A 17,290-nucleotide genomic window follows, 5' to 3' on the forward strand; every position below is an offset into this window, starting at 1 on the left:
GTTCTCTGTTTAGTGAGTCCTCCAGACCAGAGGCAGTAGGGATGACCAGGGATGTTCTCTGTTTAGTGAGTCCTCCAGATCAGAGGCAGTAGGGATGACCAGGGATGTTCTCTGTTTAGTGAGTCCTCCAGATCAGAGGCAGTAGGGATGACCAGGGATGTTCTCTGTTTAGTGAGTCCTCCAGATCAGAGGCAGTAGGGATGACCAGGGATGTTCTCTGTTTAGTGAGTCCACCAGATCAGAGGCAGTAGGGATGACCAGGGATGTTCTCTGCTTAGTGAGTCCTCCAGATCAGAGGCAGCAGGGACGACCAGGGATGTTCTCTGTTTAGTGAGTCCTCCAGATCAGAGGCAGCAGGGACGACCAGGGATGTTCTCTGCTTAGTGAGTCCTCCAGATCAGAGGCAGCAGGGACGACCAGGGATGTTCTCTGCTTAGTGAGTCCTCCAGATCAGAGGCAGCAGGGACGACCAGGGATGTTCTCTGCTTAGTGAGTCCACCAGATCAGAGGCAGTAGGGATGTTCTCTGTTTAGTGAGTCCTCCAGATCAGAGGCAGTAGGGATGACCAGGGATGTTCTCTGTTTAGTGAGTCCTCCAGATCAGAGGCAGTAGGGATGACCAGGGATGTTCTCTGTTTAGTGAGTCCTCCAGATCAGAGGCAGTAGGGATGACCAGGGATGTTCTCTGTTTAGTGAGTCCTCCAGATCAGAGGCAGTAGGGATGACCAGGGATGTTCTCTGCTTAGTGAGTCCACCAGATCAGAGGCAGTAGGGATGTTCTCTGCTTAGTGAGTCCTCCAGATCAGAGGCAGTAGGGATGACCAGGGATGTTCTCTTGATAAGTGTGTGAATTAGAACATGTTCCTGTCAAAATGTAACGAGTACTGTTGGGTCTCAATAAAAATGCATGGAGTAAAAAGTACATTATTTATTTTTTAGGAATGTAGTGAAGTTAAAAGTTTTCCAAAAAATATAAATAGTAAAGAACAGATACCCCAAAAAACTACTTAAGTAGTACTTTAAAGTATTTTGCTCTTAAGTACTTTACACCACTGCTGAATAGCCATTCAAGTTGTTATTCATCACCACTGGTTTGGTTTCTGTTGTTCATTTTTTGAACAACAGCCCCCCCCTTGGCCTGCTGTGGGTGGTTGGAGGACAGGGGGGGGGGGGGTGTGTGGCCTGCTGTGGGTGGTTGGAGGACAAGGGGGGGGGGGGGTGGCCTGCTGTGGGTGGTTGGAGGACAAGGGGGAAGGGGGGGTTGGCCTGCTGTGGGAGGCTGGAGGACAAGGGGGGGGGGCTGCTGTGGGTGGTTGGAGGACAGGGGGGGGCTGCTTGGCATGCTGTGGGTGGTTGGAGGACAGGGGGGGGGGGGGGTTGGCCTGCTGTGGGAGGGAGATAGCTTTTTCCTTTGTCTCTTCTTTCAGCTTCCTGCTCCCAGTAGATTTCACCATCCACACTGTCCTGTTGAGAGACAATGGTTAGTAGAGGTTGCCACCAACAGACCAGACCTGCATGGCCGTACTGGCGTATCAAACACTGTATTGTCTTATTCTTCTAGCCCGTTGCTATTCAACTCTAGCCTGGTCCCAGATCTGTTTGTGTTGTCTGGCCAACTCTGATAGTCATTGACAGCACAACATATCTAGGATCAGGCTAATTCCATTTTCTCTCACCTGGTTGATTGGCTTCAGAATCAAGGATGTCCTTTTAGACGAGGCGAGACTAGGCTAGTGTTGTGTGACTTTTCACCAGTGTGAAGAAGTTAACATGTGGTTGCTACTTTTAGTGGCAGTACACAAAGTTGGTTCCTGTGGCGCTGAAGTAGACTGAGGGCTGGGACGCTCCAGCATTGAGCCAAGAGGAAGAAATAGAGGACACTATCACAATCACTGCTCCTGGTGACGTCATATAATGTTGCCCTGATGACGTCACAAGTCTGTCGACAAGTATTTGTTATTGTGCTAGTGATCTGTGCCTCGACACGATCCCGTCTCGGAGTTCTACAGACAATGCCTTCCATCTCATGGCTTGGTTTCTGCTCTGACATGCACTGTCAATTGTGGGACCTTTATATAGACAGGTGTCTGCCTTTCCAAATAATGTCCAATCAATTGAATTTACCACAGGTTGACTCTAATCAAGTTGTAGAAATATCTCAAGGATGATCAATGGAAACAGGATGCAACCTGAGCTCAATTTGGAGTCTCATAGCAAAGGGTCTGAATACTTATGCAAATCAGGTATTTCTGTTTTTGATTTTTTTTGCCCGTTTTTGCCATGTCATTATGGGGTACTGTGATGTCATTATGGGGTACTGTGATGTCATTATGGGGTACTGTGATGTCATTATGGGGTACTGTGATGTCATTATGGGGTACTGTGATGTCATTATGGGGTACTGTGATGTCATTATGGGGCACTGTGATGTCATTATGGGGTACTGTGATGTCATTATGGGGTACTGTGATGTCATTATGGGGTACTGTGATGTCATTATGGGGTACTGTGATGTCATTATGGGGTACTGTGATGTCATTATGGGGTACTGTGATGTCATTATGGGGTACTGTGATATCATTATGGGGTACTGTGATGTCATTATGGGGTACTGTGATGTCATTATGGGGTACTGTGATGTCATTATGGGGTACTGTGATGTCATTATGGGGTACTGTGATATCATTATGGGGTACTGTGATGTCATTATGGGGTACTGTGATGTCATTATGGGGTACTGTGATGTCATTATGGGGTACTGTGATGTCATTATGGGGTACTGTGATGTCATTATGGGGTACTGTGTGTAGATTGATGAGGGTGGGAAAAATGATTTAATCAATCTTATAAATAAGGCTGTAACGTAACAAAATGTGGAAAAAGTAGAGGGGCCTGAATACTTTCGGGATGCACTGCTTCCATAAATGTATTCGACTCGCACCGGGGAACCTTCAGACGAGTCTTCTGAGGCCTGTGGCCATTCTAGAGCGAAACAACAGACATGTAGGTGAGAGTCTCACCTTTACACAGAGGAGACGTTTCAAAATATCTTACTCTAAGCAATTGTATTAGTATAAAATAATATAATTCAAACCATTTTTAGCAGCTCAGTGTTTTGTATTATTCATTTTATACAGTCTTTTTTTGCTGATCTTTAACAAGGGGTCCAATATTTCCAGCGTATATGAGACCGCTTGACCCTGTTTTATCCTGGTGTAAACAAACCTCCATCTGTTTGCCATAACAATCATAATACCACACAGAAAGTCATCTGTTCTCCGGCAATTTGCAGCCTAAGTACCAGACAGTGTAAATAATGAGTTAGTCCACACACAGTCTGTAGCTAAACAAACAATTTGGCCCATATTTGTTTTCACAAGAAACCATGAAACCAACATAAATGTTGAAAGGTTTACCCTTCCACTTAAGACACAGTGAGTCACTGAGTACTCCTGATATCCCTGCGTGAGTCACTGAGTACTCCTGATATCCCGGCGTGAGTCACTGAGTACTCCTGATATCCCGGCGTGAGTCACTGAGTACTCCTGATATCCCGGCGTGAGTCACTGAGTACTCCTGATATCCCTGCGTGAGTCACTGAGTACTCCTGATATCCCTGCGTGATTCACTGAGTACTCCTGATATCCCTGCGTGAGTCACTGAGTACTCCTGATATCCCTGCGTGAGTTACTGAGTACTCCTGATATCCCTGCGTGATTCACTGAGTACTCCTGATAGCCCTGCGTGAGTCACTGAGTACTCCTGATATCCCGGCGTGAGTTACTGCGTACTCCTGATATCCCTGCGTGAGTCACTGAGTACTCCTGATATCCCGGCGTGAGTCACTGAGTACTCCTGATATCCCTGCGTGAGTCACTGAGTACTCCTGATATCCCTGCGTGAGTCACTGAGTACTCCTGATATCCCTGCGTGAGTCACTGAGTACTCCTGATATCCCTGCGTGAGTCACTGAGTACTCCTGATATCCCGGCGTGAGTCACTGAGTACTCCTGATATCCCGGCGTGATCCAGTCAAAGACCTGTTCCAATGGGGCACCGCCATGCTCCCATGTGGTCTAGGCTATACGATTCACCAAGTTACCAACGTTCAGCTCGCCTTTTCATTTTATAACATAGTGATCACTTTTCCAAAACACGTGACCTTGGGTTCCACTCAGTCTCTAAATAAAACAACACACATTTACTGTAGGTGTCTTAATAACGTCCTTACAAGAATCAACTACTAACTCAACGCAATTTGGGTCTGAACGTTCTCCGTCTGACTGATTTCCATTGGCCGGATGAGCTTACAACACCTACCTACCCGTCGTCGGTTTCCTCATTCAAAATGAATCAATCAACCATCACTGAATGGATTTCTTCTCGGGAGGAACGTTCTGTACACTGATCTTCATCCCTCGGGCCGACTAGCCAATTATATGCATGTTGCCTGTGGTGATGCCCTGAGAGCTGTGGATACTGTTAGACTGACACTAATAGTTGATACACCCTGAGAGCTGTGGATACTGTTAGACTGACACTAATAGTTGATACACCCTAAGAGCTGTGGATACTGTTAGACTGACACTAATAGTTGATACCCCCTAAGAGCTGTGGATACTGTTAGACTGACACCCTAAGAGCTGTGGATACTGTTAGACTGACACTAATAGTTGATACCCCCTAAGAGCTGTGGATCCTGTTAGACTGACACCCTGAGAGCTGTGGATCCTGTTAGACTGACACTAATAGTTGATACCCCCTAAGAGCTGTGGATACTGTTAGACTGACACCCTGAGAGCTGTGGATCCTGTTAGACTGACACTAATAGTTGATACACCCTAAGAGCTGTGGATCCTGTTAGACTGACACTCATAGTTGATACACCCTAAGAGATGTGGATACTGTTAGACTGACACTAATAGTTGATCACGTTCTGATCGGGATCATTGTTCCATTCCATGTCTTCTCTATCAATCTATCCAGTGCCCAACCTAAACAGGAAGTAATCTGTGCGCCGCAGAGGACTGCTACTCAGGGGGAACTCAGTACATGTACCAGCCGAGGTAATGGCTGTGTATTTCCATTCACCTTCAGCAGCCGATTAGCAGCCCCGCGGCGGCAGGGATATAGCTGATATAGCTAACAACCAACTCTTTTTAAACAATCTATTCATTTATGTATGTTTTACTCGCTCTGCTGCCCATCGCTGCCCATCGCTGGCGGGGGAGGAAGAGAGGCTGATGCTACATACCGAGGCCTGTGGTTTCATATTTTAGAGAGCGTTTGCTTTCTCAATGCTGACAACACAAGTAAACGTACTCTCCTCCCTCCAAATATATGGTCAAATCGTTTCAATAAAGGTAAGGGAATTTGCTCGTTTCCAAAAAATACACAAATATCGAGCTTAGAATTTTACAGAATATTTTTTGCAGAAACAAAATGCTGACCTGATCCATTCTGAAGCAAACTATAGTACTACTAGGTTTCAGTGGCGGTCAATGCCATTTAAGATGAGGGAGCATGATATATATATATATTTTTTTTTTATGAACATGGCCTTATTTCTATTACAGCATATTGGATGACTGTCATTCATATTCCAATCACCCAGCTCTGGGGAGACCTGAAAACATCTGTACAGGACACTCCCCATCCAACCTGACACCCTCCCCTGTTGTCAATACTCTAGAACCCTCCCCTGTTGTCAATACTCTAGAACCCTCCCCTGTTGTCAATACTCTAGAACCCTCCCCTGTTGTCAATACTCTAGAACCCTCACCTGTTGTCAATACTCTAGAACCCTCCCCTGCTGTCAATACTCTAGAACCCTCCCCTGTTGTCAATACTCTAGAACCCTCTGCTGTTGTCAATACTCTAGAACCCTCCCCTGCTGTCAATACTCTAGATCCCTCCACTTGTGAGGATAACAGCCTTTCTCTGTTGTTGTTTTTTGAGATTGTAGAACACATTCGTATGGATCTTAGACCATTCCTCCATACAGGACCTTTCCAGATGCTTGGTATCATTTTTCGGGGCTTATGGACCATTCTCTTCAATTCAATTCCCAGGCTTTAGTCCAGAGACCGAGGGCCATTTCAAAATGTTGGCTTCAATGAACTCTGTGATACAGTACGACGGGAGGAGATCAGGTGATTAATCCCTGTTTTACTGTTGTTTTCCTCCAGATCAACATGTTTATGGAAGGGTTCCATGATGCATTGCTGCTGTACGCCCTGGCGCTGCACGAAGCCATCAGGAACGGCCTCACCAAGAAGGACGGAGCAGAGATCACCTATCGCATGTGGAACAGAACATTTGAAGGTAAAAAACAAAAACCCTCTGGTCCTTATTAAACCTCTCCTCCCCTCTGGTCCTTATTAAACCTCTCCTCCCCTCTGGTCCTTATTAAACCTCTCCTCCCCTCTGGTCCTTATTAAACCTCTCCTCCCCTCTGGTCCTTATTAAACCTCTGCCTTATCTCTGGTCCTTATTAAACCTCTCCTCCCCTCTGGTCCTTATTAAACCTCTCCTCCCCTCTGGTCCTTATTAAACCTCTTCTCCCCTCTGGTCCTTATTAAACCTCTCCTCCCCTCTGGTCCTTATTAAACCTCTCCTCCCCTCTGGTCCTTATTAAACCTCTCCTCCCCTCTGGTCCTTATTAAACCTCTGCCTTATCTCTGGTCCTTATTAAACCTCTCCTCCCCTCTGGTCCTTATTAAACCTCTCCTCCCCACTGGTCCTTATTAAAACTCTCCCTTATCTCTTCCCCATTCTTATCCTCCCATCCTTATCATATTGGCCTCCCTCCAGAGCCTTAGCAGCCTGCATTCATCCTCTCTCTCTTTGCATCCCTTTCTCTCTTTCTCAATTCAATTAAATTTAAGGGCTTTTTTGGCATGGGAAACATATTTTTAAATGCCAAAGCAAGTGAAATAGATAATAAACAAAGTGAAATATAAATAAATGAAAATCTCTCTCTCTCTCTCTCTCTCTCTCTCTCTCTCTCTCTCTCTCTCTCTCTCTCTCTCTCTCTCTCTCTCTCTCTCTCTCTCTCTCTCTCTCTCTCTCTCTCTCTCTCTCTCTCCTCTCGCTGTCTCTCTCTCTCTCTCTCTCTCTCTCTCTCTCTCTCTCTCTCTCTCTCTCTCTCTCTCTCTCTCTCTCTCTCTCTCTCTCTCTCTCTCTCTCTCTCTCTCTCTCTCTCTCTCCTCTCGCTGTCTCATCATATGTCCTCTGAGGATGTTTTTTACTGAGGTGTAGATCATTTTCCAAAGACTGTAAGACTGCTGGAATGTGATCTGAATTTTAGATCTAAGACCGGAGCTCAGATTCCGTCTCCTTCAGTTGTCCTGGCTCCCAGCTGGACCAATCATCACCCTTAATTAGGCCAATGTTGTCAACCCGAGTTGAGCCTCTGGCATTCTCCACTCATTTTTAATAGCTGTAGAAGGAACATTTATAGCATTATTGATATCACTATCAATTACACAAGGATTTGGCGTGCAACACAGCTAGCTCAGCGCAGTGCAGCTGTGTCCTGAGCTGTTAACCAGAACGATTTCCTTTAGCTTGTAGAGGATGTTAAAATACACCACAGACAGTACACTGTACAGCAGTACCAAGGGCTTACGGCAGTATGAAGGGCTTACGGCAGTACCAAGGGCTTACAGCAGTAGGAAGGGCTTATAGCAGTACCAAGGGCTTACGGCAGTATGAAGGGCTTACAGCAGTATGTAGGGCTTACAGCAGTACCAAGGGCTTACAGCAGTAGGAAGGGCTTACAGCAGTAGGAAGGGCTTACAGCAGTACCAAGGGCTTACGGCAGTATGAAGGGCTTACAGCAGTATGTAGGGCTTACAGCAGTACCAAGGGCTTACGGCAGTATGAAGGGCTTACAGCAGTATGTAGGGCTTACAGCAGTACCAAGGGCTTACGGCAGTATGAAGGGCTTACAGCAGTACCAAGGGCTTACGGCAGTATGAAGGGCTTATGGCAGTATGAAGGGCTTACAGCAGTATGTAGGGCTTACGGCAGTATGAAGGGCTTACAGCAGTATGAAGGGCTTACAGCAGTATGAAGGGCTTACAGCAGTACCAAGGGCTTACGGCAGTATGATGGGTGGAGAGGAGGATCTGATAGAGCCTGAGACTCCCAGCCCTGAGAGGGTGGAGAGTAGGATCTGATAGAGCCTGAGATGCCCAGCCCTGAGAGGGTGGAGAGGAGGATCTGATAGAGCCTGAGACGCCCAGCCCTGAGAGGGTGGAGAGGATCTGATAGAGCCTGAGACGCCCAGCCCTGAGAGGGTGGAGAGGAGGATCTGATAGAGCCTGAGACGCCCAGCCCTGAGAGGGTGGAGAGGAGGATCTGATAGAGCCTGAGACTCCCAGCCCTGAGAGGGTGGAGAGTAGGATCTGATAGAGCCTGAGACTCCCAGCCCTGAGAGGGTGGAGAGGAGGATCTGATAGAGCCTGAGACTCCCAGCCCTGAGAGGGTGGAGTGGGACCAGTGGACTCAATAGGCTGAGTGAATGAGTGGGACCAGTGGACTCAATAGGCTGAGTGAAAGAGTTGGACCAGTGGACTCAATAGGCTTAGTGAATGAGTGGGACCAGTGGACTCAATAGGCTGAGTGAAAGAGTTGGACCAGTGGACTCAATAGGCTGAGTGAATGAGTGGGACCAGTGGACTCAATAGGCTGAGTGAAAGAGTGGGACCAGTGGACTCAATAGGCTTAGTGAATGAGTGGGACCAGTGGACTCAATAGGCTGAGTGAAAGAGTGGGACCAGTGGACTCAATAGGCTTAGTGAATGAGGGGGACCAGTGGACTCAATAGGCTGAGTGAATGAGGGGGACCAGTGGACTCAATAGGCTGAGTGAATGAGGGGGACCAGTGGACTCAATAGGCTGAGTGAATGAGGGGGACCAGTGGACTCAATAGGCTGAGTGAATGAGGGGGACCAGTGGACTCAATAGGCTGAGTGAATGAGGGGGATCAGTGGACTCAATAGGCTGAGTGAATGAGGGGGACCAGTGGACTCAATAGGCTGAGTGAATGAGGGGGACCAGTGGACTCAATAGGCTGAGTGAATGAGGGGGACCAGTGGACTCAATAGGCTGAGTGAATGAGGGGGACCAGTGGACTCAATAGGCTGAGTGAATGAGGAGGACCAGTGGACTCAATAGGCTGAGTGAATGAGTAGTGGATGTCGTCAACCTGTTTTTCAAAGTGGTTGACAAAGTTGTCCTCAGAGAGGGAGGAAGGGAGGAAGGAGGATTAAGGAGGGAGGAGAAGGTGGTAAAGAGTTTCCTAGGTTTAGAGGCAGAAGCTTGATATTTAGAGTGATAGGAAGTGGTTTTAACAGTGGATACAGAGGAAGAGGAGGGAGTGAAAGGATGAAAAGGCCTCCGGAAGTTTATTTTCCCTCCATTATCGCTCAGCTGCCCGCAACCCTATTCTGTAATCTCGTAATGACCTCACTGAACTAATTGCTAATTGCTAATTGCCTAGCATAGGTGGAGAGCACACCTCCCTCTACTAATTGCTAATTGCCTAGCATAGGTGGAGAGCACACCTCCCTCTACTAATTGCTAATTGCCTAGCATAGGTGGAGAGCACACCTCCCTCTATTAATTCCTAATTGCCTAGCATAGGTGGAGAGCACACCTCCCTCTACTAATTGCTAATTGCCTAGCATAGGTGGAGAGCACACCTCCCTCTATTAATTCCTAATTGCCTAGCATAGGTGGAGAGCACACCTCCCTCTACTAATTGCTAATTGCCTAGCATAGGTGGAGAGCACACCTCCCTCTACTAATTGCTAATTGCCTAGCATAGGTGGAGAGCACACCTCCCTCTACTAATTGCTAATTGCCTAGCATAGGTGGAGAGCACACCTCCCTCTACTAATTGCTAATTGCCTAGCATAGGTGGAGAGCACACCTCCCTCTACTAATTGCTAATTGCCTAGCATAGGTGGAGAGCACACCTCCCTCTACTAATTGCTAATTGCCTAGCATAGGTGGAGAGCACACCTCCCTCTACTAATTGCTGATTGCTTATGAGAGTGAAACAAATCACAAATGGCCCTCCCCTTTGATCCTGGTTCCTTTGATCCTCGTTGATGTGTCAACAACTATCTGCAAGTTATGAGCAGCCAGCAGTTCACACACCAAGTAGGCTGCTACAGACCCCTGCCCATTTACCACTACAGACCCCTGTATATTCACCACTACAGACCCCTGTCTCTTCACCACTACAGAACCCTGTCTCTTCACCACTACAGACCCCTGTCTATTCACCACTACAGACCCCTGTCTCTTCACCACTACAGACCCCTGTCTATTCACCACTAAAGACCCCTGTCTATTCACCACTACAGATCCCTGTCTATTCATCACTACAGACCCCTGTCTATTCACCACTACAGACCCCTGTCTATTCACCACTACAGACCCCTGTCTCTTCACCACTACAGACCCCTGTCTATTCACCACTACAGACCCCTGTCTCTTCACCACTACAGACCCCTGTCCATTCACCACTACAGACCCCTGTCTCTTCACCACTACAGACCCCTGTCTATTCACCACTACAGACCCCTGTCCATTCACCACTACAGACCCCTGTCCCTTCACCACTACAGACCCCTGCCCATTTACCACTACAGACCCCTGTATATTCACCACTACAGACCCCTGTCTCTTCACCACTACAGACCCCTGTCTCTTCACCACTACAGACCCCCTGCCTCTTCACCACTACAGACCCCTGTCTCTTCACCACTACAGACCCCTGTCCATTTACCACTACAGACCCCTGTCTATTCACCACTACAGACCCCTGTCTCTTCACCACTACAGACCCCTGTCCATTTACCACTACAGACCCCTGACTATTCACCACTACAGACCCCTGTCCATTCACCACTACAGACCCCTGTCTCTTCACCACTACAGACCCCTGTCTATTCACCACTACAGACCCCTGTCTCTTCACCAGTACAGACCCTGTCTCTTCACCACTACAGACCCCTGTCTCTTCACCACTACAGACCCCTGTCTCTTCACCACTACAGACCCCTGTCTCATCACCACTACAGACCCCTGTCCATTCACCACTACAGACCCCTGACTATTCACCACTACAGACCCCTGTCCATTCACCACTACAGACCCCTGTCCCTTCACCACTACAGACCCCTGTCTATTCACCACTACAGACCCCTGTCTCTTCACCACTACAGACCCCTGTCTCTTCACCACTACAGACCCCCTGCCTCTTCACCACTACAGACCCCTGTCTCTTCACCACTACAGACCCCTGTCCATTTACCACTACAGACCCCTGTCTATTCACCACTACAGACCCCTGTCTCTTCACCACTACAGACCCCTGTCCATTTACCACTACAGACCCCTGACTATTCACCACTACAGACCCCTGTCCATTCACCACTACAGACCCCTGTCTCTTCACCACTACAGACCCCTGTCTATTCACCACTACAGACCCCTGTCTCTTCACCAGTACAGACCCTGTCTCTTCACCACTACAGACCCCTGTCTCTTCACCACTACAGACCCCTGTCTCTTCACCACTACAGACCCCTGTCTATTCACCACTAAAGACCCCTGTCTATTCACCACTACAGATCCCTGTCTATTCATCACTACAGACCCCTGTCTATTCACCACTACAGACCCCTGTCTATTCACCACTACAGACCCCTGTCTCTTCACCACTACAGACCCCTGTCTATTCACCACTACAGACCCCTGTCTCTTCACCACTACAGACCCCTGTCCATTCACCACTACAGACCCCTGTCTCTTCACCACTACAGACCCCTGTCTATTCACCACTACAGACCCCTGTCCATTCACCACTACAGACCCCTGTCCATTCACCACTACAGACCCCTGTCCCTTCACCACTACAGACCCCTGCCCATTTACCACTACAGACCCCTGTATATTCACCACTACAGACCCCTGTCTCTTCACCACTACAGACCCCTGTCTCTTCACTACTACAGACCCCCTGCCTCTTCACCACTACAGACCCCTGTCTCTTCACCACTACAGACCCCTGTCCATTTACCACTACAGACCCCTGTCTATTCACCACTACAGACCCCTGTCTCTTCACCACTACAGACCCCTGTCCATTTACCACTACAGACCCCTGACTATTCACCACTACAGACCCCTGTCCATTCACCACTACAGACCCCTGTCTCTTCACCACTACAGACCCCTGTCTATTCACCACTACAGACCCCTGTCTCTTCACCAGTACAGACCCTGTCTCTTCACCACTACAGACCCCTGTCTCTTCACCACTACAGACCCCTGTCTCTTCACCACTACAGACCCCTGTCTCTTCACCAGTACAGACCCCCTGCCTCTTCACCACTACAGACCCCTGTCTCTTCACCACTACAGACCCCTGTCCATTTACCACTACAGACCCCTGTCTATTCACCACTACAGACCCCTGTCTCTTCACCACTACAGACCCCTGTCCATTTACCACTACAGACCCCTGACTATTCACCACTACAGACCCCTGTCCATTCACCACTACAGACCCCTGTCTCTTCACCACTACAGACCCCTGTCTCTTCACCACTACAGACCCCTGTCTCTTCACCACTACAGACCCCCTGCCTCTTCACCACTACAGACCCCTGTCTCTTCACCACTACAGACCCCTGTCCATTTACCACTACAGACCCCTGTCTATTCACCACTACAGACCCCTGTCTCTTCACCACTACAGACCCCTGTCCATTTACCACTACAGACCCCTGACTATTCACCACTACAGACCCCTGTCCATTCACCACTACAGACCCCTGTCTCTTCACCACTACAGACCCCTGTCTATTCACCACTACAGACCCCTGTCTCTTCACCAGTACAGACCCTGTCTCTTCACCAGTACAGACCCTGTCTCTTCACCACTACAGACCCCTGTCTATTCACCACTACAGACCCCTGTCTCTTCACCAGTACAGACCCTGTCTCTTCACCACTACAGACCCCTGTCTCTTCACCACTACAGACCCCTGTCTATTCACCACTACAGACCCCTGTCTCTTCACCAGTACAGACCCTGTCTCTTCACCACTACAGACCCCTGTCTCTTCACCACTACAGACCCCTGTCTCTTCACCACTACAGACCCCTGTCTCTTCACCATACGTCCTCTGTATATCCAACAAACAGTATGGTGACAGACTCCAGTTGCAAAATAATGTCCTCCAGATAACTCCAGTTAAAGTCTTAAAGGAATGAGGCAGAGTCAACACGGAGAACAAGACCTTTCATCTGCTGTGATTAGAGTCCCCGTTACAGAACGGATGTCCCCTCTCGCCAAACTGGTTAAAAAGCCAATGCATTGCCAGCTCTCAACGTGAAGTAACAATGTTTTGTTCAGCAGGAATCGTCAAGAACAGGGTCATATTTTCTTGTTAAAATAAATAATATGTTAAAAATGCCAACAATTTTTGGGAACACAGCCGTAGGGATGAAATTACAATTCTAGGAGGGCCTGCCAACACAAACGGCGGGAGGAGAGATGGGATTTCCTGTTATATTGGCCGGTGATGGAATTTCTCCACTCCGCTCTCTGCTCTCTGTTTTCCTTGGAATGTTGGGCTCTTGCTAATTAATTCTACCATTCTTTGCATGCCGCTGGTCCTCTGGTCGCTGGGCAGGCATCGCAGGTCAGGTGTCTATGGACTTCAACGGGGACAGATACGGAGACTTCTCTGTGATGAGCATGACAAACACCGAGGCAGGAACCTATGAGGTAAGAACAGAACCTAACACCAACCCTCCTATATCAGGGCCCTTATTCAGTAAGCATCTGAGAGTGGTGTCCACGTCGACTGGACAGTAGTGGAGAGGGTAGTAAGTTTTAGGTTTCTCGGCGTACACATCACGGACAAACTGAATTGGTCCACCCACACAGACAGCGTTGTGAAGAAGGCGCAGCAGCGCCTCTTCAACCTCAGGAGGCTGAAGAAATTCGGCTTGTCACCAAAAGCACTCACAAACTTCTACAGATGCACAATCGAGAGCATCCTATCGGGCTGTATCACCGCCTGGTACGGCAACTGCTCCGCCCACAACCGTAAGGCTCTCCAGAGGGTAGTGAGGTCTGCACAACGGCAAACTACCTGCCCTCCAGGACACCTACACCACCCGATGTCACAGGAAGGCCATAAAGATCATCAAGGACAACAACCACCCGAGCCACTGCCTGTTCACCCCGCTATCATCCAGAAGGCGAGGTCAGTACAGGTGCATCAAAGCTGGGACCGAGAGACTGAAAAACAGCTTCTATCTCAAGGCCATCAGACTGTTAAACAGCCACCACTAACATTGAGTGGCTGCTGCCAACACACTGACTCAACTCCAGCCACTTTAATAATGGGAATTGTTGGGAAATGATGTAAAATATATCACTAGCCACTTTAAGCAATGCTACCTAATATAATGTTTACATACCCTACATTATTCATCTCATATGTATACGTATATACTGTACTCTATATCATCTACTGCATCTTGCCATCTTTATGTAATAAATGTATCACTAGCCACTTTAATAATGGAAATTGATGTAATAAATGTATCACTAGCCACTTTAAACTATGCCACTTTTATGTTTACATACCCTACATTACTCATCTCATATGTGTATACTGTACTCTATACCATCTACTGCATCTTGCCTATGCCGTTCTGTACCATCACTCATTCATATATCTTTATGTACATATTCTTTATCCCTTTACTCTTGTGTGTATAAGGTAGTAGTTTTGGAATTGTTAGGTTAGATTACTCATTGGTTATTACTGCATTGTCAGAACTAGAAGCACAAGCATTTCGCTACACTCGCATTAACATCTGCTAACCATGTGTATGTGACAAATAAAATTTGATTTGATTTGTTCTAGGATCAAATCATAAAGAGTCTCAGTAGGAGTGGTGATCTAGGATCAGGTCATAAAGAGTCTCAGTAGGAGTACTGATCTAGGATCAGGTCATAAAGAGTGTCAGTAGGAGTGGTGATCTAGGATCAGGTCATAAAGAGTCTCAGTAGGAGTGCTGATCTAGGATCAGGTCCCCTCTGTCCATGTGATCTTATTCATAATAATGTAAAAAACCAAACTGACCCTGTATCAGCGCTCCTACTCTACACCTATGATGTAAGAAGATGCCCCCTTCTAAATGACGCTCGTAAAGGACTGTACAGCTTCCATACAATGCTATCTGGCTTGTCAAATGCCCCCTTCTAAATCACGCTCGTAAAGGACTGTACAGCTTCCATACAATGCTATCTGGCTTGTCAAATGCCCCCTTCTAAATCACGCTTGTAAAGGACTGTACAGCTTCCATACAATGCTATCTGGCTTGTCAAATGCCCCCTTCTAAATCACGCTTGTAAAGGACTGTACAGCTTCCATACAATGCTATCTGGCTTGTCAAATTCCCCCTTCTCCTCCTAGTTGTCCTTTTCTAGTACAACTTCTCAATATGTGGTCCCTATTTGAGATTGATGGCAGTTGTTTCCCTTGTGTTTGTTCTTGGTGTGTAACTACCATGGTGTGTGTTCTCAGACGGTGTGTAACTACTATGGTGTGAAGGAGAGTTTCCAGATGCTTCCGGGGTTCAATCCTGACCACTTCACCCTGAGAGGACTACACAGAGTCTCCCACGCAGACCTGCCAGACAAATCATGTAAATTATCTCTAATGATCTGTAATATATCTGTTATATCTGTCTGTCTGCACCACACACCAACAAACACAACTCCTCCCTCTGCCTCTGGCGCTCTAACCCTGTTTATACCTGCCGTTTAAATGCACCTTTTTTTCTGATCTTGTCCACATTCTGATTGCGATCAGGTCTTCGCGACTAGCTCCAGAGGTAGGCAGGCATGCATTGTGTCTGGATAACAATCAAATGTAAACTGATACGGATGATCAACCCACTTAAATCATTATTACACCTCTAATATCTACGACAGGTACCACCATTGACTAATGGCATCAGTAATTGTGTTAAAATAAATGCATTCATATAATATTTTGAAAGAATATACGAAGAGTTAATTTAAAAAAAACTATATATCCATTTTCAGAAATGTTGTTAAATCTGCTTTTATTGTTTATTAAAGAAGTTATAAAATATTTTTTTTTTTCTATATCTAATCAACGACATATACGTATTTATTTATTTGAAATCTTTCGTTTCAGACAGACAAATAATAATGTTTTTTTTTTTGTAAAATATATATATCCGCCTCACTCTCAGATAAATATAATACCGCCAGGGTTTCATTTGTCAAATGGAACAAATAACGTCACATTATTACTTTATTATTATTATTATTATTATTATTATTATTATTATTATTATTATTATTTATTATTACTTTGTTATTATTATTATTTATTTATTATTATTATTATTTATTATTATTATTACTTTATTATTATTATTATTTATTTATTATTACTTTGTTATTATTATTATTTATTATTATTATTATTATTTATTTATTATTACTTTATTATTATTATTATTATTTATTTATTATTACTTTATTATTATTATTATTATTTATTTATTATTACTTTATTATTATTATTATTATTTATTTATTATTATTATTATTATTATTTATTATTATTATTATTATTATTTATTTATTATTATTATTATTATTATTTATTTATTATTATTATTATTATTATTTATTTATTATTATTATTATTATTTATTATTATTATTATTATTATTTATTTATTATTACTTTATTATTATTATTGTTACGACATGTTCAATAAGGGACAAAGGAAACATTTGTGACATCAATATTTAAAGAAGGTACAACAACAACAACAACAACAAATCAATACCAGTAATATAAGATCTGTAAAAACCTTTACATTGTTTAGCAGACGCTCTTATCCTGTCACAGTTGTCCTAAAAGAATGGGACTAAGGCGCAGCGGATGTTGAGTTCCACATATTTATTTCTCAAAGCGAAACTTAAAGCAAAAAACAATAAAGAAATCCACGAACGACGAAACGTGACTACGTGGTGCACAAACACAACACAATACAATATCCCACAAACACAGGTGGGAAAATCAGCTACTTAAATATGATCCCCAATTAGAAACAACGATTACCAGCTGCCTCTAATTGGGAATCATACAAAACACCAACATAGAAAATATCAACTAGAACACAACATAGAAATATTAAACT

At 45.6% G+C, this 17,290-nt stretch overlaps 1 protein-coding gene across 2 annotated transcripts in view; it reads left to right on the forward strand.

Moving 5' to 3' along the window:
• LOC109875913 (atrial natriuretic peptide receptor 3) overlaps nucleotides 1–17,290 on the forward strand; it is an 89,076-nt gene that overhangs the window by 62,958 nt on the left and 8,828 nt on the right. For both annotated transcript variants that reach the window (XM_031829555.1, XM_031829554.1), the window contains exons 4-6: nucleotides 6,188–6,323; nucleotides 13,721–13,815; nucleotides 15,632–15,752. In XM_031829555.1, the coding sequence (XP_031685415.1) occupies nucleotides 6,188–6,323; nucleotides 13,721–13,815; nucleotides 15,632–15,752 (352 nt within the window). The remainder of the gene's footprint in view (nucleotides 1–6,187; nucleotides 6,324–13,720; nucleotides 13,816–15,631; nucleotides 15,753–17,290) is intronic.

Source organism: Oncorhynchus kisutch, linkage group LG8 (assembly GCF_002021735.2).
Source record: "Oncorhynchus kisutch isolate 150728-3 linkage group LG8, Okis_V2, whole genome shotgun sequence".
NCBI classification, from domain to species: domain Eukaryota; kingdom Metazoa; phylum Chordata; class Actinopteri; order Salmoniformes; family Salmonidae; genus Oncorhynchus; species Oncorhynchus kisutch.